Raw genomic sequence first — 24,956 nt, forward strand, 5'->3', positions numbered from 1 at the left:
AGCTAAATTCGCTACAGCTTGAGACATTACATGTACATTGTAGGGAATCTCTGCTTTCCTTTTCCTAAAGATACAGAAACACAGCAAATCAATGCTCAGCTAACCGTGTTCACCATTCCTCAGAGCAATTTGAGTAACTGCTCTTCTGATGACGTTTTCAGCCACTTTAATGGCCTTTAATTGCAAAAACAGTTAGATTATGGCTTCGGCGCTCAGCCTGACACAATATCAATTCCATTTTGGGATTCATTCTGAAATTGAGCTGCAGCTGCTTTAATTCATCAGCATATCCAATATTCAAAACATCTGAAGCAGGATTTTAAATGTGAAAATGACAGACAGTCAATGACAACACAAGTTTGCATTGATTCATGAACAATATACGCATGTAGATCTTACACATACACAGTCAGACACGTTGCACACCCCTACATACGGCACTGAGCAAAATTTAGACACCTGAGAGGATTATATTTAAATAATCTGGGCAAACAAACATGATATCAGAATAAACGCTAATAACATTCATACAATAAGCAGCAATTTTATGTGTTAGCTTAACCATTTGAAAACATGTCCTCAAAGAAGTCCAGTATTATTTGTAGTTATCATCCAAAACTCATTTGACTTATCAATATTTTAAATAAATAATTCTTTAAATCAGGTGAGCTGGTGAAATCAAACTTTGTTCTTCCAACTGGCTTATAAGATTTCAACTTTTTTTTTAAAGAAGACATTATTTGTACTGCATTAATGTTTGTTTGCATCTTAAGCCTGTTCGTTTCTGGTGGTGACCAATAGTCACTAATGGTATTTTGTGCTTTCCTGATGGGTTGATGTCACAGTGTAAGGAATTATAATGGTTTATGTGGTGCTCTGGGGCTGATTTTAGATACATTTAATGGTTTCCTAATGATATCTAAAGGAAGGACCCCATGAACATTATATATATATATATATATATATATATATATATATATATATATATATATATATATATATATATATATACAAAGGCTGGTAAAGTTAAGTAATGCTAAAAAAAACACCTGGTAATTGATTGGCAACAGGTCAGTAACATGACTGAGTATAAAAAAGCATCCCAGTTTTTCAGACGTAAAGATGGAAGAGGAGGGGTTCACCAGTATGAAAGGGTCAAGGCCAAAAACCAGTATTTGCTGGCTGTGATCTTTGGGTCCTCAGACAGCACTACATTAAAAACAGACATGATTCTGTACTAGAAATCACTGCATGGGCTCAGAAACACTTCTGAAAACCACTGTCTGTGAAAACAGTTCATCACTGCATCCACAAATGCTAATTAAAACTCTAAACCGCAAAGAAGAAAACATATACAAACAGGATCCAGAAACACTGCCACCTTCTCTGGGCCTGCTCATTTAAGACGGACTGAGGCGAAGTGGAAAAGCATCCTGTGGTCCGATCAATCTACATTTGAAATTCTTTTCGGTAATCATGGACACTGTGTCCCCCCAAAGACCACTCAGCTTGTTATCAGCACACAGTTCAAAAGCCAGTATTCACGATGGTATAGGGGTGCATTAGCACATGGCATGAGTGACATGCACAAAATACCACAGTGATCACATTTTTAAATCCATGATCCTCACTTAAACATGTTTACCTGCTGCTTCTTTAGTGTGTCGGTGCAAACAGCAGAGAAAACAGCAGCAGCAGCTCCACGTTTGTTTATTTGGGTCTCTTAGTAACGGGGAGAATGCGTGAGTTTCCACGAGTTCAGTGAGTTTTCAGTCGCCCAGAAAACTCTGCAAAAACCAGCCGTATAGTGGGAGATGCTCAGTCTTTTATAATCTGTTAAGACTTTAAAAGTTGTGTAGTGAACTCGGCCTAGGGCTAAATAAGTGAACACCTCCTCTACAGAGAACACACTTCTGCACATTTAATGCACAACCAGTGTTTACTTGCTGAATTTAGAATAAAGGGAAAAAATTGTTGTTGTTTTCTAGTTAGGCCTAAGTAAACACATCTTCAGAATATAGTGTTGTAGACAGCCAGCATCTCTCAACACAGTGAAAGGCTGAATGTGTAATTGTCTAATGGTTTGTCTCGGAGGTGGTGGGAGGGAGGGAAGTGTGGACGGCAGCAATTTTGGCATCAATTTTCGCAATTAACTTACAAAATTCCTCTGCAATCCTCAATGAAACTTCTGAAAATAAAGAATTAACAAAACAGCTTACTTCTCCTTGTTTTGACTTTTTTAGCAGTGAACCTCCCCACCACTCCCCCCCATCACCCCCATACATCACACCCTCACCCTCCTTAAGATGAACCCAGGGGCCCACAGAGCTGCCTGGGAGCCGCTGAGAGATTACCCACAATCACACTGATAGCAGGCCTGTGTGAGCCAGAAGAGAGTGCTGGAGAGATAGAGAGAGAGAGACGGACTCATGTAGGGCTAACTGCCCTCTTACGGATCCAGCTCCGTAATGGCAGAGCGCACAATATCCGACTGCGGAGTGAGAATCCATCAAAACATATTGATCCCCAAACATTGGAATTGGCTATGGCAAGAGCAGAGAGAGCACCGTGGCTGAAAAAGTGTTTGTTTTGGCGCTGCCGTCTTGACAGGGTTCATATTTTAGAGCGAGGCTCTGGCGAGGGGCAGAGGGACAGCGGGAGATATGGCGCTAGATAACTTTCATACTTCTTTCTCTTACTGTGTGTGTTCCCAAGTGTTCCGTGTTCAGCTAATCAGGACCGTCTCGTGTGGACATTGTGGTCCTGAACTGGATCCCCAGGCTTATTAGAGCCTAAGGCTTATTAGAGAAACTTCAAGACTCAGAATTCTTTACAGTAGTGGTGATGGGAACCAGGGGTCACCATGTCTACAACATAAATATAGCCATTTTATTTACTATCCAAAACCACCAGTGAACCTACACGAGTCTTCTGAGCTTTATATGAAATGTTGATGGTAAACTAGTGGTAAAAGCAGGTGTTCTTCAAGGACTATGTTTCACGTACCTCTAAACCATGATTAAAAAAATATGTTTTAGACCACAGCTTTGTCTCAAAACTACATCTCAAGCATCAGGCAGTGTATTCATAACCACTCGTGGAAGAACTTACTGTGAGAGAGCTTTTAAAAGTATTAAACTCTTTAAATGTCTGGTTCCTATCACTGCCACTGTAAGCAAATCTGATTCTACAATTTTCTCCAAAACGAAGTAGCTCACATCAAAACACTCTGAACCACTTTGTTTACATCTTAACCATATTATCGTGCAGAAATTTTGGAAAATTAGTGAAATTCCCCTTTAAGGTATAGAAGTCACAGCGTAACCCTGATAGCAAGAGGATAGTGGGCCACTGTTGTCCCGGTGATGGCAAAGCTGGTGGTCCACTAGCATTTTGCTCAGCGTTTTCCGGGCGGCCCACCAGTGGTTAAGGATAGTATTGGAGTATTAGCCAAAATTCCACTTATCATCACTCGTTTTCCACTCAGTGCAATTTAGTTATTTTTCCTTCATTCCTGTCTTTAGTTACGCTTTGTAAATTAGTTTAGTAAATAATTTTATTCCGGCTCAGCGTCAGCAACAACACTTTCTATAAAATCATTTCATATCAGGCCTAGTCATTAATTTTTTTCTCTCGGTTGTTTGTAATATTTGCCTTAGTTTATTTTCTAAAATAAAAGTCTCTGAGCATTTAAAATGTGTTTGAGGAGATTAAAAACTAATCAGACAAATCAGAATTATCGTGAGTCTAGTCAATATATCTACTATTTCTCAAATTGAGATTCTTGTGAGCTTAATGTAAGATTATTCAACCTATTTCTAGACATTTTTTCCTTGTTTTAAGTTAATTTTACTAAGTAAAATTATCTCACTATATTGGCAGATAAGTTTGCTTGTTTTAAGAAGTGTGCTTGAAACCAGCAAAGTTACCTGCCAATATAATGAGATTTTTTTCTTGATAAAATTACTTAAAACAGGTAAAAATGTCTGGAAATAAGCTAGAAAATCTTATAATAAGTGCACAACCATCTCAAAATAAGAAATATTAGATAGAACAACTAGAATTAAGATAGTATCTTGTCAAGTGATTTTTTTTTTGCAGTGTAACATCATGATCTATGGCAGAGAGGAACCCTCAGGGCCTTCTAGGCCTTAGAGAAGACCTGATGCTTTCTGGGAACTAAAAAATGCAGGCCTGTACTTATTAGTTCATTTTTATTTAATAGAATTATGTTTGTAAACTCTGTATGTATCACAGCGCTACTCTTGTTTCTTTGTTAAGCTCTGAATGTAAACAAAAGGGGTTTAAAACCACCCAATGCCTTTACATGAGCTCTGAATTGGAAATCATTGAATGGACAGTTTTAAAAGGAGCAACCTATTGGATAAAGTGGTTGGTGTGGTGTAGTGGGTAACACCTCTGCCTTCTACGCTGTAGACTGGGGATCAATCCCCACCTGGGCAAACACCCTACACTATACCAATAAGAGTCCTTGGGCAAGACTCCTAACACTACCTTCGCCTACCTGTGTAAAATGGTCACACTGGAAGTTGAGCGTCTGCCAAATGCCGCAAATGTAAATAATGCATTGTTTGATTTTGTTTCTATGAAAAGATGAGAATATTTTCATGGCCACAGCTTATCGTAGCTTATTGCTTTAGAATTTCACAAGACATAGATAAAACAAGCACATTGAACCCATAAAGCCCAGTTAGACCAGAGCACACCAGCTCATAAAGTCATCTGGAGTTTTTGTTCCAGCAGTTCTTGGCATCAGATAAATATCACAAAATCAGTTGTGATTTTTTACCCTTATGACTTTTGTTTGCATCATTTTCTGCTTTGGTCCAAACCGAGGGAACCGAACCACAAATCAAAACCTTTATTTACTTAAAAAATCAAATATTACTTGGAAAATCTTAACAAGTTTAACACAAGTGGTGTTGGCTGAACTGTGACAGGTGTGAGTGTTTGAGAGTTGGTATTTACCTGTGGTCCAACGGGGTAAGCTGGATGAGACTGGCCCATGTGTCCATGCTCAGAAGGGCTACTGCTCGCATCAGACTGGACTGAACCACCTCTAACACCTGACACAGGAGAGAGAGAGAGAGAGAAAGAGAGCTTTACTTTTCCTACCCCAGAAATCTTGTTTACAAATTCTATTCCAATTCCACAGCAAGGAAACTATCAAAAACAGTATATACTATCATTGCTTCCCATTTCTGCTTTTATTCTCCCCCCACACGCACAGACAGAGAGACAGAGAGTCACGCTGTGATGGCAGTGAGCCCTCAGCGGGGGCTCTGTAAGTGTTGTGGTAAAGTGTTTTATCAATAGATAAACACATTCAGCCCTAAACACACATCAGCTGCATCACACGCAGCTCATTTCATCACTTTATTCCTCCCTTTCAGCACCGCTCATCAACTTACATCCCGCAGAGTCTTTCTGACCTGTAAACACACACACTCACTCACACACACACACACAGTTCCATATACACACTTTATAAAAGGGCCACTGAAGTTTCTTTTAGCAATTTTTTTTCATGAGAACCAAGAAATTTACATATATGGATGATTTTACTGAACTGGTTCAAAGTCAGAGTTGAAAACACATTTTTGCGACTTTTAACTGATTTTTTAACTGCTAAAATCATTTTGCTTTGAGTGACTCTAAACCTTAATGATGTTTATTCTATTAAAACAAATGACTGAACAATCCATTTTGTCACTATCACAACAATCATATTACTACAGAAACTTTACCAGATGTTTCAGTAGTGACTGTTTCGGTGGTGACAATTTTAGCTCATTTTGAGCTCAAAAACACAGACAGTACATGACCAGCAAACGCAGCTTTGAACAGCCGTTCACACATCAAATTAAAAAAATATCATATTTTCCATTTAAACACGAAAAGTCACTAAACTGCAGAAAATAAGAGTTTCGGTAGAGACAATTTTTAATGTTCACTGATTTTCAGACTTTGAGGAACATTTACTTCAAAACAATGGGATGTAACTTCTCACAGGGATACATTGTTAGGCTCTCTACACAGATACACATATAAATATGGTATTTTTTGGCAAATTTTCATGCACTGTACCTATTTATTTGCTGAGTTTAAAAGCAAGTTTGCTAAGGAAAAAACAAAACATAAAATCTAATACATGCATATATAAATATACTGTAATGGTGGGAGACGGAACCTGATGCTCGCAGACGAGGCAAGTTAAGAGCTTAATATTAAAAGGCCGACCCAAAAACACAGTCATGAACAGAAAAAGAGAGTTGAAAATCGGAGAACCAAAAATGAGCAAAAAGGCAAGACAAAAAGCGAGGTCATAAATGGAAAACAGGTCATACACAGTGTCTGGTTAACAGACATGGACAAAGGCTCAGTACGCACAGCAAGCAGTGACAATACTTCAGAAAGAGGAGGTACAAACAGATGTGGTTAAATACACTGGAGAACAGGTGAAAGTAATTAGAAGTACAGAGAGGCTGAATGGTGATAGGTGGATCTGGATCAGTCCTGAGTCATGTGATGGAGTGAGGGGTTCTTGGAATTGTAGTCTGAGGCAACCGAGTTGGCTGAGGGAGGCGTGACATATCTAAAGTATTTAAACACACACACACACACACATGAATATATATATATATATATATATATATATGGGATGTAAAAGCCTGAGAGCATTTTAAAAAACTGAGATTTTTTTCATTTAAACCTTTAAATAGACAACAGAACGTCTTAATGTTCGAAAACATTAATGTAAATAAAAGTTGGGACTTTTTAAAATGAAGAAATATTCGAAGTTCTGCACTATTTCTTGGTCACTTTTCAAATGTAAGCAAATTTGTTCAAAAATACATTTTATAAATTACAAACATAGAACATGTTAAAGTCTTTGTTAAAAAAAAAGTTCTGATTTTTTTGGGGGGGGGGTCTTTATCCTTCCACTGCAGTGTTGAATTCACACTATCATTAAAGCAAAAATACTAAGAAATTCTTAAATGAATATATATCAAAGACTTCAAAGGTTCTACATTTACTTAAATTGATGTGCTGATGATACAACTTGAAAATGACAAATTTGTATTAAATTAAAAAAAGAATGGCCAATAGAAGTATCACTACTGCTGTCAGGCCCCACTGTGCATACCCTTGTATCTAAAGGCCCTGAGTAACTTCCCGTATCACTTATGGCAAGAAATGGCTCTGTACACACACACACACACACACACACAGAGACACACACACACAAACACACACACACACACACACAAACACACACAAACACACACATGCATGCACTGTATGCACACACACACATATCTATTCCCAAGTCCATCTATGAGCAATAAACACACTGACATCATCAAACACACAAACACACAGCAAGAGAATATAGAAAAAAGGTATATGTGATTGACAGATAAGAGCAAAAAAAAAGTGTGTTGCTTTAAACTCCAAACTAGATCCATTCTGTGTTGCTCAAAAACATCTTTAACAGTCTGAAGATGTATTCCCCCATTCTCCTTAATTTCAGGCAGACTTTTCATTAATCACAGTGCGGTGAATCTTTCTAAACATTCAGAAAGCACTTAAAGACCAACCACAACCTGCGGAGCCTATGACTTCATTCTTGTGCCTTTCTCTTCTCCAGCCTGGCTGAAAAGACACAGCATTCAGGCTGAACTCTTCTGTAATGATGAACCCTGAAAATGTTATCAGACCAACAAAGGCCCACACATCCAGCTGACCTTGTACAGTATATAAAGACTTCAATAAATCCATACAGTGCAGCGATTAGGGTACGCAGGGTGAGCACTGTGTTAAAAAGTCGAATAAAATGCTGATTGTTTGTCTTTTTGTTCTTTGCATTACGCTTTTTTCCTTCTGCCAACTGTAGTTAGCCAGAGTACGTTACCTGATAGGTAAGTCTGTCCATTATGTCTGTCCATGAGACTTGGGCCCAGTCCCATTTCTTATTTTTACCCCTACCCCTTGTTTTCGAGTGTCACCTTGCCCCTTGGAACTGAGTTATAAGGGGTGGTGGATGAAATCTTCCCCTCTGAAATGGGACCCTCAAATAAAAAGAGCATCACTTCATTAACAGCTACCAGCGCTGCTCTGTAGGCGACCCTGCCAGTCTGCAGTGACAGCAGAGGAGGGTAAAGTTCAGCTCCTCACTGCTGGGCTTTAGTTACATTTAGGGCATCATATGCCTTCAAAGAGGGGGGCAGCTATTTATTATCACCCCCCCCCCTAATTCTTCAGTGATATGAAGCTGAAGTCAGATATTCACCAGCTTCTTGTTCAAATTTTCCTGTTCCACCTTAAATGGAGCAGCAGCTACATTCTGGCACTTTAGGCGTCAGAACTGCTGGACTATTTAAGGTGGAATGGGAAAGTTAGCTAGCTAGCTACTGAGACATCAGCATACTGTTAGCGAATTTTAATGCTTGTTATGAAGAAAAGGACCATTATACACTGAAACGACATTAAACTAATATAATACAGCGGTTATGGTAATTTTTTAACAGAGAAAATTCTCACGTTTGTGGGTTTCTTTGGTCTCTTGTTCAGCCATCTTGTCGGTTTTTCATTTTTCTCATAACTCTCTGTTTGGAGTCTCTATAAAACCTCCGTTTGGAGGGTCATGTAGCCCCAACACTTCGCCCTACCCCCTCTATCTCAACTAAAATCAGGACACCTTACTGCTAGGAGTGAACACGCAAAACAGGCATGCCTCTATGATGGATATCGCAACATTGACTCAGGAATACTTTGACAAACTGTTGTCAATAAATTTCATTTGTTGCTGCATCAACTAATGCAGGTTAAGACTGTGCTATGCACAGTGGATGTCAAATATCAACAATGTCCGAAACACTGCTGACTTCTCTGGGCTCAGACTTATCTGAAATGGACTGATGCTCAGAGGAAACGCGTACTGTGCTCTGATGAGTCAACCTTTTAGACTGTTTATGGAAATAGTGTTCTCTGGGACAAAAAAGAAAAGGACCATCCAGATTGTTACCAGCGTAAAGTTGATAATCTAGCATCTGTCATGCTGTGTGTGTGTGGGGGGGTATTATTATGCCAATGGTATAGATAATTTGCACATCTGTAAAGGCACCATTAAGCAGAGATGTTCATGCTTTTTAACACCAAGCCACATTCTGCACATGGTACAACAGCATGGCTATGTCAACAGAGTGTGAGTCCTAGACTGGCCTGCCTGCAGTCCAGATCTGCCTTCCATTCAAAACACGGGGCACAATAATAAGCGCAAAATACAACAGCGAAGGCCATGTCAGTTCTGAAGCTGAAAACATATAATGGAGGAATGGCAAAACATTTCATTAGTGTCTTTAATCCTCAAAACAAAAAAAGGAAAAGTGATATAGTAAACATGCAACTGTCACAGCTTTCTCTGGAATGTGCTGTCGGCAAGTTCATAAGGTAAAACATCAAATGTCATGTAATTGTACTATTTTCAGATCAAAAAGAATTAGCTTTCTGTTTTTATTATCTCATCACACACTGTCCCAACGTTTTTGGGAATTGAGGTATGCTAAATGCTAAAATGTGACCATTATGTGTTTTTTCCCAACTGGTTCATTGGCTCTTGTTGGTCCCCTCACAGAGATTGATTTGATTATTATTAGATTATTATTAGTCTTTATTTTTTTACTTTATTTATTTGTATTAGGTGTCTTTATTTTATGACTAGGCACAAAATAGAGCAGTACAGTATTTCAAATGTTATGTATCATGCACAGTCATTGAGTGTCTCTTTAAACAATCAGTTCAAAGTCCTCAGTTTTATCCCAATGTAAGTTTAGAAGAGGATTAGCTGTTTAGACCCAGCATTAGTGAGACCTGTGATGGCAGTAGAGTCTCCTGAATGTAATGATTTCAGATCAGAGCTGTCATTCTTCAGCTACCCGAGGCCTGGACGTACCCTCCCAGATAACTGGACATGTCATTTACTTCCCATCTTACAGCTCCTCTTATAACATGAAACCACATCTACAGGGACAACCTAACATAATTTAGTTTCTGAGAAATATTTAGGCAAGATTCATATTTTTATCCAGGCAACTTTCACATCTCTGCAGTAAATGAAAACATGAACTATTCGCCATTTGTGAACAATTTAACCAAAAGTAGCACAAGTAAAACGCTACCTAGGCTGTGTTCAGATTGCAGGCAAATTGGATTTGCTTCTCAAATCAGATCTTTTGATATGACTGTCCACACTGTTGTTTCCAAGTGATCAGATTGCATTTGACTGTCCAGACATCACCAGTCTAACTGCATGGGTTGTCTTGGTAACAATATAGCGTCAGTAACGACATAGCTATGCTGGTGATGCGGATTTCAAAAGCAGTTGCGGGAGAGATGGACTCTTCGGAATTCTCTGGCATAGGCATGACTCTGGCACTCTTCTTGAATCCCAGCACTTCTGTCACTCTGGATTTGACATCAATGCTGTTTGTCGCATTGCAAGTGACACAAAAGACACTTTGAAATCTGATTTGAGTGTCCAGAGCATCCAGACTGAGACCCGTCTGTAAAAATCCAACAGGAATCGCATTTCAAATCACCTCGAACCGCCAGTATGTTTGGATCTGACTTGCAAAAATCAGATTTGATGTGTTTTTTTGCTGTGTAGATGATCAAAAATCAATCTGGATACAATCTGGATATGCCAAAAATCAGATTTGGGGGGGGGCGGTCTGAACACAGCCATAGACAGGGCTACTGTAATAGACTGACGGGCCAGTTGTAACGCTCACTAAAAAGATCTGATAGAACAGTTCTATGTTGTTTGAACCAGATGAGCTTTACAGTCTAAATCTAAAAGTATTTGCATCAAAATATGATTCGTGAAATAAGTCTGTCAAACATGTTGTTCACCATATGTTAAAGGAGACACAGCTGATGCACAGTTTTGCCTAACAGTTCGCTCTACACTCAGCTCATGTCTGCACTTTCTCAGAGCTCAGCTCCAATTTACCCAGTTCTTTCTGAACCACACCAGAGACACAGCCCTGCCTTCACAATAGGAGTCTCTAGCAGAAAGACACAAATTTCTTAAACACACTGCAATATTTATATTTATACTTTGCCACATCGTAGAATGGCAAATATTGTCACGCTAAATTGAAACATATTTTATTTACATGACACACACCGATCGGGCATAACATTATGACCACCTCCTTGTTTCTACGCTCATTGTCCATTTTATCAGCTCCACTTACTATATAGGTGCACTTTGTAGTTCTACAGTTACAGACTGTAGTCCATCTGTTTCTCTGCATACTTTGTTAGCCCCCTTTTACCCTGTTCTTCAGTGGTCAGGACCCCCATGGACCCTCACAGAGCAGGTACTATTAGGGTGGTGGATCATTCTCAGCACTGCAGTAACACTGACGTGGTGGTGGTGTGTTAGTGTGTGTTGTGCTGGTCTGAGTGGATCAGACACAGCAGTGCTGCTGGAGTTTTTAAACACCTCAGTGTCACTGCTGGACTGAGAATAGTCCACCAACCAAAAATATCCAGCCAACAGTATCCTGTGGGCAGCGTCCTGTGACCACTGATGAAGGACAAGAGGATGATTAGCTCATACTGTACAGCAGCAGATGAGCTATCGTCTCTGGCTTTACATCTACAGGATGGACCAACAATGCAGGTGCATCTAACAGAGTGGACAGTGAGCGGACACAGTGTTTAAAAACTCCAGCAGCACTGCTGTGTCTGATCCACTCATACCAGCACAACACACACTAACACACCACCATCAGTGTTACTGCAGTGCTGAGAATGATCCACCACCCAAATAGTACCTGCTCTGTGAGAGTCCATGGGGGTCCTGACCACTGAAGAACAGGGTAAAAGGGGGCTAACAAAGTATCAGAGAAACAGATGGACTACAGTCTGTAACTGTAGAACTACAAAGTGCACCTATATAGTAAGTGGAGCTGATAAAATGGACAATGAGTGTAGAAACAAGGAGGTGGTCATAATGTTATGCCTGATTGGTGTATATAGAATGTTTTTGATGACGCTGTGAATACAAAGCTGAAAAAATAAAGTGTTTCATGTTCATATGGGAGTGATATGGACTCTATTGTTTACTTCAGGGAGGTTTAGTTGTAACACTGTGTAGTGTAAAAACTACCACCATCATGTGGAGGCTGGATAGCATCTAATAACACTGATGTGAATTCTGACTTATACACAGTACCTCAAAAACATGATATTTTTATGGCTAAAGTACTTTTATGGTACCAAAGCAGTCTTCGGGGTGAATATTGAGAAATTTGTTCTGCTTGAACCTGTTTAACTACGTAATGATCATGTTGAATTCTACCTGACATCACTTTGCGCCCCACACTCCTCTACAGAAAAAGACAATCCATATATATTTGCCGACTAACGTGAGATTGTCTATTAACGTTTACCACAGCCCTATTTTCCAAATCCAATTTTCTAAACGGCACTTGAATGACCATAAAAGTGACCACTGTTTTTAAACTACAGACACACAAAAAGCAAGAATGTGTAAATGAAAAGAAAGCAACTGATTTTAACCTCAACCTGTCCAGGAATCACCTTGGTTACGTAGCTCGTAATTACAGGAGGGCAGACGCGCGTCTACCCACCCTAACCTACCACACACACTGATCAGCCCTAATAAGAGAGTTAGCAATCAGGCCGTGCACACACTGCTTACACACCACACTTGCTGATGACCGTTTCATCTGGGATGGCCACTGCTGTAGGTCAGAGCAGGGACTGCAGGTCTATTTTGCACTGGGATATAATGATGTGTGTTTTGTCTTGTGTCTGTATGTTGAGGAAAAACAAAGACTCAACTTGGTCAATTTTGCTTGGTAAAACAATTAAAAGTGGCTTTAATATTTACAAATCACATTTTTATAACCAATAAGATCACAATTTATAAGCGCTACAATTTATAATACACACACAGTATAAAAATAGATGGTTAATAATAAAATAATAAGCAGTAAATAACATCATGCAATAACATACAGAATATAAATAAATGAATAAATAAATAACACAAAAAAGAATAAATAACAACAAATAGAGGAAAAGCCCTTAATTAGTCGATTTGTGCTTTTATTATGAAATGTATTTAAAAATTGCATTGAAATAAAAAAAACACAATATTAAAAAAACATATATACTGGACATTGTGTCATCTTTTACATCTGTTTTGTGAGATATATACCTGGGTCATTCTACAGAAACGTCCACTGTTCTATCTCTCCATAGGAGTCACTGGTGTTACTGATCCTCATTGGTGTTCCACATAATAAAGGAACACCAGAGACATTTTTAATGCACAATGCATTTTACTAAATGGCTGCTACAGAGCATCAAACCACATGTTGTCAATCATGGAATATCCACTAAAATATGTAATTTAATCCATTTGTGTTCTATTTTTTCACAATTACCTCAGAATAAAGTCGGTCACACCAGTGACTTCAGCTAAAAGCTTCATATGAAATCATGAGCTAAATGAGAAAATCTCTGATAACTGAAAGACTCAGTGGACTCACCATGTGCTTTTCTTCATAGATCCTCAGAAAACAGGTAAAAGGAAGTCGAGTGATGTCATCAGTGTGACTTTTATTTCAAAATAAGAGATTTTTTGTTACACGTTAACTCCAGTGACACGACTCCTGGGGACCACAACTTTCATTATATATTTTATAATATTTATTTGGCATTTGTTTGTCTTTTAAATCATATATTCCATAGTCATGTATAGATTACTGTAGTTATTATTGCAGAAAAACTTTTTTTCTTCAAAAAATGACACTCTGAAAAATTGCTAAATTGATGCTCAAGAAGCTTATATAAGAAGGTTAATTTTAATCACAATGATGAATTTTTGAGTATTGTTTTTGTGAGCAATATCCCAAATCCACACTGCTGCTGTCCCTATATATATATACACAGCAGCAGTGTGGACAGTTTGGGATATTGCTCACAAAAACAATACTCAAAAATTCATCATTGTGATTAAAACAGCATTCCAGCTCTATATTTATTGAATCATCCTGCACAAACTATTATTTCTGTGTTTTCTTCTGTTCAGATATTAGCAGTTATTAAGATGGTGGGCTCGCAGTCATGGCTCAACCTTACAGACATGCTAATTTCACTTCAGGAAAAAGATAAAAAAGAAGGTTAACTGTTTAAAAACACCAATGCATATCTATTCTGTTTTGTTCCAAATATGGGTAATCAATAAGATTTTAGAATCAATATATATATTTTTGTGCATGATGCTTAAATATAGAAAATGCTCAATTCCTGCTTGACACTGCAGGCCTCAATAAGCCCACTAACCCACTTCTATGGCGTTTATCAATACAGTTTGTCAATGATTATTAAAATGAATCATTTATCTTAATGGAACAATCTTTATTTCACTGTTTTTTAAATATATCATATAAAAAGTGGCTAATCTTTAATGTCATTGTAAAATATCTCACTAAACATATGTTTATTTAGGTTTAGTTGGGCTTATTGTTGACTTTATAATGTATCTAATATTGAACAGACATGACGAACCCAATAAGCAGCGACAATGACAAACATGCTTGTGTCTACAATGACAACTGAACACGTTCTGGCAAGGGAGGCATCAAAGACAAGACCCCACATGTCAACCCCCCTCATTATCAAACCACCTCGTTATGTTCACTATCAAAAAAGAAATCAGGAAGGTGAATCTCGGTAATTAAAGAGAATCACACCGCTGTATAATTTACCGAGGCGTCACACTGACAGAACGTACGAGAACGTACAAATAATCCGAATTATTACCGAGATCCACTTATTACTATGACGCCAGCTGTGAATAATATGTACCCCACGTACATCTGTAAAGCCTGGCTTAGCGTACAGCGCTGCCTCTGATTGGTGGAAAGTGGAGCATTTGATCGCTCTGCACATAAGCGTGAAGTTAACGCGTTTTAGTTGTATGGAGAAAGAAAAAAATCGATAATGAATACATGCACATGTGCCTCTCCACAGGGGGCTCAGTATGGTTTTTCCTCCCCTGCAACAAAATTAAAAAGCTGACGGAGGGAACGTCTGGGGACTTCAGCAGCCATTCCGTCCCATTATCAGATCCCACTGTTCTTTTAACCTATTTATTAAAGGGAGCTGTCCTCTAAGTGGATTACCATCTGAACACACAGACCATACTTGAGTCTAGGGCACTGATGGGGGTTTCACAGGAAAGTGCTTTCCTGTATTTTATGCTTCGCAAAAGAACAGTTTTAATATGTTTTCTTCACAAAGCAGCAGTTGGTAGTTAAATGGAACTCTTCCATTCATCAATATCAGTATCTGAACTCTCTCAAAGTCTAAAAGGTTTTAATTCTTTTTTTTTTTTTGGATATATATCCAGTTGTTCTCCTCAAATTAGTTATGTCCGAACTGTGGACAGTGAAAGAACCCTTTGCACCCTTAGTAAAGGGGTTCTTTACATGGTGAAAGCGTTCTTCAGATTGATGGAGATGGTTCTATATAGATAAAGCGTTCTATATAGCACCAAAAAAGGTTCTGCTATTGCTGTGATGTCAAGTTTGTACATATAGAAGAACGCCTTTTGGTGCTATATAGAACTCTTTCCAAAAAGGGTTCTATATGGCACCAAAAAAGAGAACCCTATATAGAACCATGGACTGTCAAAGAACCCTTTGCATGATTAAAGAGTTGGCGCATGGCGTGGTGAAAGAGTTCTTCAGATTGATGGAGAATGTGCTGTAGATGGTTCTATACAGAACCTTTTTTAAAATGGCTTTATATAGCAACAAAAAGGGTTCTTCTATTGTTGCGATGTCAAGCTTGTAAGTATAGAAGAGCACTTTTTGGTGCTACATAGAACCCTTTCCAAAATGTAACTATATGGAACCATACACAACACATTCTCCATCAATCTGAAGAACATTTTCATGATGCCAAGAACCCTTTAATCATGCAAAGGGTTCTTTGAGTGTCCATGGTTCTATATAGGGCTCTTCAGATTGATGGAGAATGTGCTGTAGATGGTTCTATACAGAACCTTTTTGAAAAGGGTTCTACATAGCAACAAAAAGGGTTCTTCTATAGTCACAAGCTTGACATCACAACAATAGAAGAACGCTTTTTGTTGCTACATAGAACCCTTTTCAAAAAGGTTCTGTATAGAACCATAAACAGCACATTCTCCATCAATGTGAAGAACCCTTTCATGCTGCAAAGAATTTAAAGGGTTCTTTGAGTGTATATGGTTCTATATAGGGTTCTTTGGATTAGTGGACAGTGCTGTAGATGGATCTTCATAGATACTTTTTGAAAAGCGTTCCATATAGCATGCAATTGGTTATTTGAGTGCCCATGGTTCTATACAGAACCATCATCTTTGCTAAAGAACCCTTGAAGAACCGTCTTTTTAAGAGTTTGCCACCAACAGGCCCAGTTGCACCACTCATGAGCCAGATTTAAATTCTTTGAAGTCCTCTTTCAGATCATGTAAGCTAACAGCCAGCCTCCTTCTAAACGATCAACTAGCATCAACGCTAACCTCAAAGCATCAATGCTAACGCTACCAAGACTCTGATGACAAGTGCAGAAGATACTTCCACATCTCACCCCTTTCATTCTTTCCCATTGACTGCCATTCTTTGACTGAAAACTTTCTTCCGACAAAAGCGATAAGGATTTTTCCTGTTGGCTGTTTCTTCCTTCATCATCTCTGGTTGTTGTTTGCTAAAATGTTTTAAACGCTTGGTTTGATGTTTTTCCTCCATTGTCTTCTAAGTGGATTAAACCGGTAACACGAATTCCAAATGCATCTTGCATCGTTTATGGTAAATGGTAAAATGCAACGTAGCCTTCATAGGAAAACAATGAAGATTTAAATTTAAAATCTTATGAAAATAACTGAATATCTTAAGAGAATATCTGAGAACTCCTTAAGTTTTTTAGAGAACTGCATTCAAAAACATGTTTAACTTATTTTATATAGAATATTTTTAACATTTTTTTATATACAGAACATTTTTAACATTTTTTAGCTTCTTAGTGTTTGACTTCAGAACCTTGGCAAAGCTTTCGTGAATCCGGCCCCTGATTCTGAGGCACAAAATATACTTCCAAAAGTCACTTAGCTCTGTGCATCAACTGTGAACTTTCCTTACAGCCCCCACCTCTGCTTGGAGAAGGAAGGACAAAATTGTGCTATTGTGAGAAAAGATTTAAAAGACCTAAGCAGGCCTTTGAAATACCAAGCAGAGCCGTCCTCCAAACGAAAATGACTACATGGAATTTACTTAATGAAGAGTTACACAGTGACAAAAAGTTAAAGTTCATAACAGTCATAGAGCTGGAAATGTGCCTCACTACCACGGTAACAAAGGTTGTGCTATGACCAACCTTGCGTCTAGAAGTGAAGCATGTAGGAATCAAGCGTAGGAACTAATGGATCCTATTCATGTTCGTAAACAAAGCTTTGGTTTTAGCCACTCTTTATCTCTGCTTCCCATAACATGGTCCGTTATCAGTCGATCCAGTGGTGACGGATAGAGCCAGGCCATAAATGCCAAAATTAAAAATGAAGAAATAAACCTTCCCTGCTGTAATGCTAATTTCTGTTAGCGCCTCTATGGGATCCTAGTACTATATTAGTGCTAAGCTTATACCAGTACACATAAAAACCTTTTGACCTTTGCTGATAAAACACAAACTATAAACTACAGCTTGTAACAGACACATTAACACATATTCTACCTTGTATCAAACAGTTTTACAGTGATTTTTTCAATAAAAAGCGCTGACATAGATTTGCCACTGTTGTCCATTTCTGACATCTGACTGAAATGCATTGGTCAGGCTACTACTCGTCCTCTCTGCTCACAGTCAGTGATGTATCCTGGAGGCCTAGAGTGACCTATTTTCCCCACAAAATTGCCCCACACTTTGTAAATCAAAACATAATTGGCTGATTCAACTTTTATATTAGTGGTAACTTGGAAACGTTAGGCCTTCAGTTCGGCTCCTGAAGGCCTAGCCAATGAGAGAACTCGTTTGGCTGTATCTGACTAGAGACAAGTTTCTGTTGGCCGTTTCAAGAATGTAACCCTTTTGTTTCAACCAAAACACAATGAAAAGAGTTTTCACAATACTGGTAGAATTTAAATACAACAATTATGATGATTCTTTTAAATAAAAATGAATTAAAAATTACAGACATGCACTTCACATAAACCATTAGACCTTCTCTGAAGGAGTAAAAAACTGAGTGTTTCCCATCAATCCATTCATCATGAAACGTGCATACAATGTAGAGGGCAGCTGGCATTTTCCAAATGGTGTAAAGCTGTGGTCACTCCAAATATTATAAGTGTACAATCAGACTGGCGGAAAAGCCAATTCACTTGAATGGGAGTTTGCTTCTGGTAGTGGTCAACTGAGCTTTACACCGAGTTCTTCTAGTGGGACTTTAAGGCCATAAGCCTTGGAAGCATGAACCAATAGAACACAAGAGGATAAACTATGGAGTCTTCATTCTGAACAAAACCAAAATTCCAAGAAAACAAACTAGTTAACTAGCTAGCATTACCCATTCAGCAAAATATACCAAAGCCACACCACATCAGGACCGTCCTTACTTGCCTCCACTCTGCCGAATACAATAGCGAGTCCACAGTCAATGGGTCATGAGCCGAATTCAGAGTTTTCAGAGTGAAGAGGGAAAGTGATAATCTCTGCAGAGCTGCAGCCGTGAAGGAAACGAGTCTGACGTCTAAAGCCAAAAAAAAAGCTTCAAACGTGTATACTCAATGATATTATGTAAAATATATTACTGCCCCAAGATGCCACCATGTCACCGGTGGCATCACGTGCCACGGCGGATTTAAAACAAAGACAACGGTCACGGCCTAGCGCACAAAAGAAAGAGGCTGCCATTACATAAAACCCTCCCTCGCATTGATCATCTAAGTGGCGACTGTGGAGTGGGAATGAATAGGCCTGGCAGAGTGAGCCTGCGAGGCAGAAAGGGTTTTTTTCTCCTACAGAGTGCAAAGAGCTAGCTTTAATTGACCTCAACCATGCACTGTTTCGCTGCAACCCCCCCTCCCCCCCCCAAGGACGGCGGCCGAAACAATCGTCCGAGCCGACGCCGTCGTCATTGCGATTCTGCGTGCCACCTCCTCCGACGTTTCTGAATCAAATGGCTGTTATTGAAAGCTTTGTAAAGCGCCGGGTCGACTCTCGCCCCCCGAGTGCATTTATGAATCAATTTCTGCCTCCATAAAAAGAGGAGCTTTAACACTTTAGCTATTTCAGTGGAAATGCATTATATCATAAGTTGGCTAGTACGGGAGGCGGGTGGGCTCCGGCTCAATCGGGCTATTCAAAATCAACAGGCCAAGGTATAGCGAGCTCTTGCCGCATCTTAAATAGCTCTTCTCGCAGCGGCTCGCTTTGTACCACGTTACCTATTTATCAACTCATTCCACTCCCATTGTGCGAATACGGCGCGTTACAAAAGCCGACTGCTTGAGCCTTTCAGCCGCAGAATCCGGCAATCTGAGAATATGCTGATTCAAAGAAGACGGCGAGTTAGAGCCGACTGACACTTGATATTATATTATTATCACTTCGCTATGGATTTAACCACAACAGGCTGAAAGAACGGATGCCGCGTTGATTTATTTTTTACTGTACTCCGTGAAAAAAAATGCCCTCAGGCTTCTCAGCAATGTAAGCGCTAATCATCAGGCGCTGATCCATGACCTCTCCAGAACACATCTGGCCACAGTGCGATTTGATTCATAACTTTGCTCTAGGCATACAGTGCATGCAGTGCTTTTTTAACGACCGCTGATGTGCTGATGATCGGCGGGTCGATCAGATTTAGAAAGAAATAAATAAAGAGCTAAAAGAGAGCAGAGAGTGCCGGTTCCACTCAGTGGGGTTTAATGTCTGCGCCTGATGATTGGCAGGTTGCATTTAACACAAGCTTAAATCCAGTCAATAATCAGAAGCGTGTTTAAATTGTATGGCCATTGATTTGGGCTAGTTAATGCAGCTGATGGGCCCAGAGAGATATTACTTTAGCGAGTGGGGGAAAAAGAGGAGGGAGGGATGGAGAGAGCGAAAGAGGGGAACGGGGTGGGCGGGTGGGGGGGTGTAGAGAAGGCTATCTGAAACAGAAAAGCTTGTAAAAGCCCGCAGCTCCTTATGAGCTGATAGTGTTGTCGCACTTTGCTATCAGTGACACGAGAGCTAGCGTTTCGCTGACGGCTCAATAGGGACGAAGCTTCAGATACCTCAGCTTCTCCACTGGGTTTGGCAAAGATACAGTGAACAAGGTGGTCTTAAGTGTTTAACTCTTAGGACCCAAGACCGCAATTTGCGGTGGGTCACGTCTAGCCTTCATAACTTCAGAACGGTTTAAGATACAAACATGATCCACATATCAGGACATTCAGCAGACCCGCCCCTAACTACCAAGCATGACGTCATTGTGCTGTGACTTTGTTGTTTATTTAATAACTAATAGAATCAATCACCATCAAAATTATTGCACTTTCAGCTCACAGACACTCCAGACTAACAATTTCTGAAAAGATAACTACGACTGCACTTGTTTTCAAGATCTCTATAATTTAAAAAAATACAAAATTTAGCAGGCGCTGGGTAAACTTTGGATCAGAAATGACCAAAATTCATAAAGATATCAAATTTCTGTTTGCATTTACATGTCAAACAATGGCATATCTAGTAGCCCAGGGTCTCCTGAAAATAACAACACATGGCATCTGTGACTGTCACATGTAAATACTTTATAATTGCAATTGTAATTGACCCAAAATACCAAAAAAAATTCCCTGAAATTTTAGGTTTCTAAGATTTAAAGCTTAGTTTAGAGCAGGGTCTTTCAATCTTCGGGCCGCGGACCACCAGTGGGCCGTGAAGCACCCTCAAGTTGTCCGCAGGCCTGAACTCAGGGGGAGGCAGTGGTTCATACTGGGCGGTAACGTCCCTTTAAATCATAAAGTCTTTCAATAATAATTAAAAAAATCTACAATTTCAAATTATAATGCGTTTAAATATTAATACGTACAAATAAAAACGCCACGGTAGCAGGCTGATCACACATCATCAGGTTGAGACAACGCAGCCGCGGGGTTTTAACATAACTGTAATGCTGGTTTCTGTGATTGAACCGATCTGATCTTTTTCAGGTCCTGATTCTCAGGTTTTCAGTATCAGCACTTCAGAAAAGAGAAAGAAAATAAAAAAAAGTTGATTTTAGTTTTCCTGTGGGCTGCTATGCTTCGTGTGTATAAGCAGTTGGGCCCTTGGGTGTAAAAGGCTGAGAACCCCTGGTTTAGAGTACCAGGCAGAAGCTCAAAAGTTTGGAAACATCAGATTGAGTGTTTTTAATAATCTGTTCTAGACAGCAAGAGAATAGTGGCCCACTGTTGGCCCACTGACAGCAGAGCTGGTGGCACACTGGCTTTTAGCTCAGTGTTTTCTGGGCCCACTGGTGATCAAGCAGAGTTTTATGCCACTTTTCATTGCTCATTTTGAACATCACAGTCCAACTGACTTCTTCTTCCTTCATTTTTTTCTTTCATTACGCTTTCTAAACTAGTTTAATAACTAATTTTAACAGTAATATCAGAAATAATGCTGATTGTACAGCTGCAACCAACAGTGCCAGCAGCAACATTTTACGTTAGGCCTAGTCATTGATTGATTGTAATATTTGGTCTTAGTCTCTTTTTTTTTATTATTTTCCAAAATAAAAAGTGATGACCATCTCTGTTTGAAGAGATTTAAACTAGTTAGACCTTGTATGCAGGACAGTAATCTGGGTGGTCCGAGGGTGGACCAGCAGCTGGGTGCCACCTTATCGAGCCAGTGGACCGATATTTGCTTTCTATCTGGAGTGATATTCTGACAATACAGCAAAACCCCACAAAGCTGCTTACTGACAGCCCAGTAAGCTTAAAGTCGCCACCTATTTACTGTTATCACAGTCAAACAACCTGTAAATTTAAAGGAATAAACTGCCTCACGATCAAAACCAAAACATGGAAAACGTATCCAAAGTTAGGTTAGCATCGGGGATAACTACGGAGCCCTGCTGCTGACATCCCATATAAATAGAAATAATGTGTGGCCACAACGTATTAACACGTGGGAACAAGATAGTTAAGTTGTGGTCACAACTTAGTAAGCCATGGGAACGAGATCATGCCTTATTGAGCTGTGGTCAAGGCTTAATTTTCTCATTCCTATACCTTACTAAGTCGTGGCTATGCATTAGGTTCTCGTCCCCACGCCTTGCAAAGTCATGGCCACACATTATTTCGTATGGCGTGTCACCAGCAGGGCTCCGTACATTCACAATGTTACGCACCAAAAATATTTTCTTTGAAGAAACTTTGAAGAAAGAAGTTTTCTGTGATGAAAAATAAGAGAATAAGAGATCAATCAATCAATCAACCAATCAACCTTTATTTAATCTCGGAGAACATTGAGGGTGACCCTCATTTACAATGTTGCTGAGTTGATACAGAGCAAGGGAATCGATAATGTGTAAAAATACATATCAAATAATAAAAGTAAATTTAGTAAATAAAAAAAGACTCAAATCAGGTAAGTATAAAAAAGTGAAACATTAATAAAATAAATACATAAAAAATGTAAAACAATAATTAAACCAGCTCAAATGTAAAGGTTAATAAAATCAGATCAAATCAAAATAAAATAAGAGGAGAATAAGATCAAAAAGTAAACAAAAAAATATTAAAGTGACTATAATAATAAAATAATCATAATTAAAATAAGGATAAGAATATGAATAATAATACATAAATAATAAAATAATGAGAATAAGATAATAATGGTAAAAAATCAGGTAAAATAGAAGAGAAACTGAGAGAAACTAAAAGCTCAAAGAATTCTGGGTAACCCCACCCTCAGCCATACAATAAAAAGACTGTATGAGGGAAAATCTTCAGCATTACAAATGAAAGACAACAGATTCTTTACAATTTATTGTCTGTCTTTTTTTTTCTATATAGTCTATGTAATTCAGCACCCTGTCGCTGCATATCCGCCCTGTTTTATAAAGGATTCTACTCCTTTAAGAAGACATATTTAGTAGTTATCAGTGAGTCAGTGAGGCTAACAAGCCACTGTTACTTAACATTAACTTTACTTGAAGGGTGTCTGCATAACACATTCATAACATCTTACATAAACACTTCATAGCATGTTTATGAATGTTTAATTCAACGTTTATAAAGTATGCATGTTCTACATGACATTAATATGGACTACCAAGTCATTTTACCACGATACACTTTGCAAAATAAAAGTCCTCATTTTTAATATATCACTTTTGAAAGGCAAACCAGAATTTATTAAACTTTGTGATAAAAGTGCAACATTTAGCCTCAAAGACTGTCAATTAAATGAGATTATCAATGCACAATTATACTTATTCATTCTCCAATACCAACGGCAAGGAATAACATCACTAACAGTGTCAGCATTTAACCCCAAGAGAGTTGAACTTGGTATAAATAACGTTATCCTTTACAAAGTATAGTATGTTGAATTAACCCTGTGGCACAATGAGATTTTAAAGAAGACGTAGGAGAAAAAGGAATAATAAAGGTCAAAATACAAATGCTTAAGAAGAACCAATAATTAAAAAGAAGCTGAACCTAAAGGCAAAATGTGCCTGAGTGTCAAAGCACTTAATGGTCAAAGGGGTAAAAGGTCATTTTCATTTTGGCTGTCCAGAAATGAGGCGTTTCCACTGAAAATAAAATAGTTTTTAAAAATAAAAAATGAGAATTTTTATTTTCTAAAGTGTATCTCAGTAAAATTACACAGTAGTCCATATTAAATTGTGTAAAACTTGTATGCTTTGCTTTAAACATTCATGAAGTGTTTATGTAAGATGTTATGAATGTGTTATGTAGACACCCTTCGAGTAAAGCGTTACCAACATTTCTAGGATGCTGACACTGATTAAGGAGTAGCTAATTTTTGTAACAAGGGACAAAAGTGTCAAAGGAAAATAATCTAAAAAAGTAGCCAACCTTATGCTACATGGATATGCTACATACTAACATGGGCTTTGACAGTGTTATATGACAATAATGCCTTCATCAAGTTCGACTTGATTTATGTTGAAGAGGTTTTGGTTGGAAACGAGACACACATTGGAAATAACGTTGTTTTTGTTTACGTTTATTATTCTTTTATGCACGAGTCTGTTTATGTTGCATATGTTACACAACAAAACGAGAAGCAGAGGATGCTCGAAGGATGAGTAATATTTGTATCCAGTTAGAAGCATCATGTGCTTATATTTGTATTTGAGTGTGTGGGTGAGTTTAGCCTGCAGTGTTCATGTGCGGCTGTTGAGTAATCATAATACAACCAGTTTACAAGACAACTATCAGCAGCTACTGCTGCTTTCTTTGTTGACATCACTCATAATTTAGAGAAAAAGGAGGGAAAAAGGGAAGAAGAGAAGAGGAACGTGTGTTTTTTGTAGTTTGACCCTAAGAAATTTCGATTATCATCGACAAAACAAGCAGAAAGATTTTGAGTGGATTTTCTATCAATACAGATTTCATTCTGATTTGAAGTCGAACTGTTCTTTTTGCCATTTATTTAAACTGAAACAAAGTGAATAAAGTCAGAAATGCGGAATCGAAGCTGCTGATATACGATGTAATTCAAACATACACTAAAAAATGGTGTCTTGTCAAATAAAACAATTTTAAATATAGTCAAGAAATCTATTATTTCTCCTGTTGAAATTGTTGTAAACTAATTTTAGGATTATTTAACTTATTTCTAGA

The 24,956-nt window shown here is 38.5% G+C and overlaps 1 protein-coding gene across 1 annotated transcript in view; it reads right to left on the minus strand.

The window, feature by feature from the left end:
- The window catches only part of pou6f2 (POU class 6 homeobox 2), a 211,116-nt gene that overhangs the window by 145,466 nt on the left and 40,694 nt on the right, over positions 1-24,956 (minus strand). The window contains 1 exon segment of the mRNA XM_036558920.1: positions 4,990-5,087. Within this exon segment, the coding sequence (XP_036414813.1) occupies positions 4,990-5,087 (98 nt within the window).

Source organism: Colossoma macropomum, unplaced genomic scaffold (assembly GCF_904425465.1).
Source record: "Colossoma macropomum unplaced genomic scaffold, Colossoma_macropomum, whole genome shotgun sequence".
Classification (NCBI taxonomy): domain Eukaryota; kingdom Metazoa; phylum Chordata; class Actinopteri; order Characiformes; family Serrasalmidae; genus Colossoma; species Colossoma macropomum.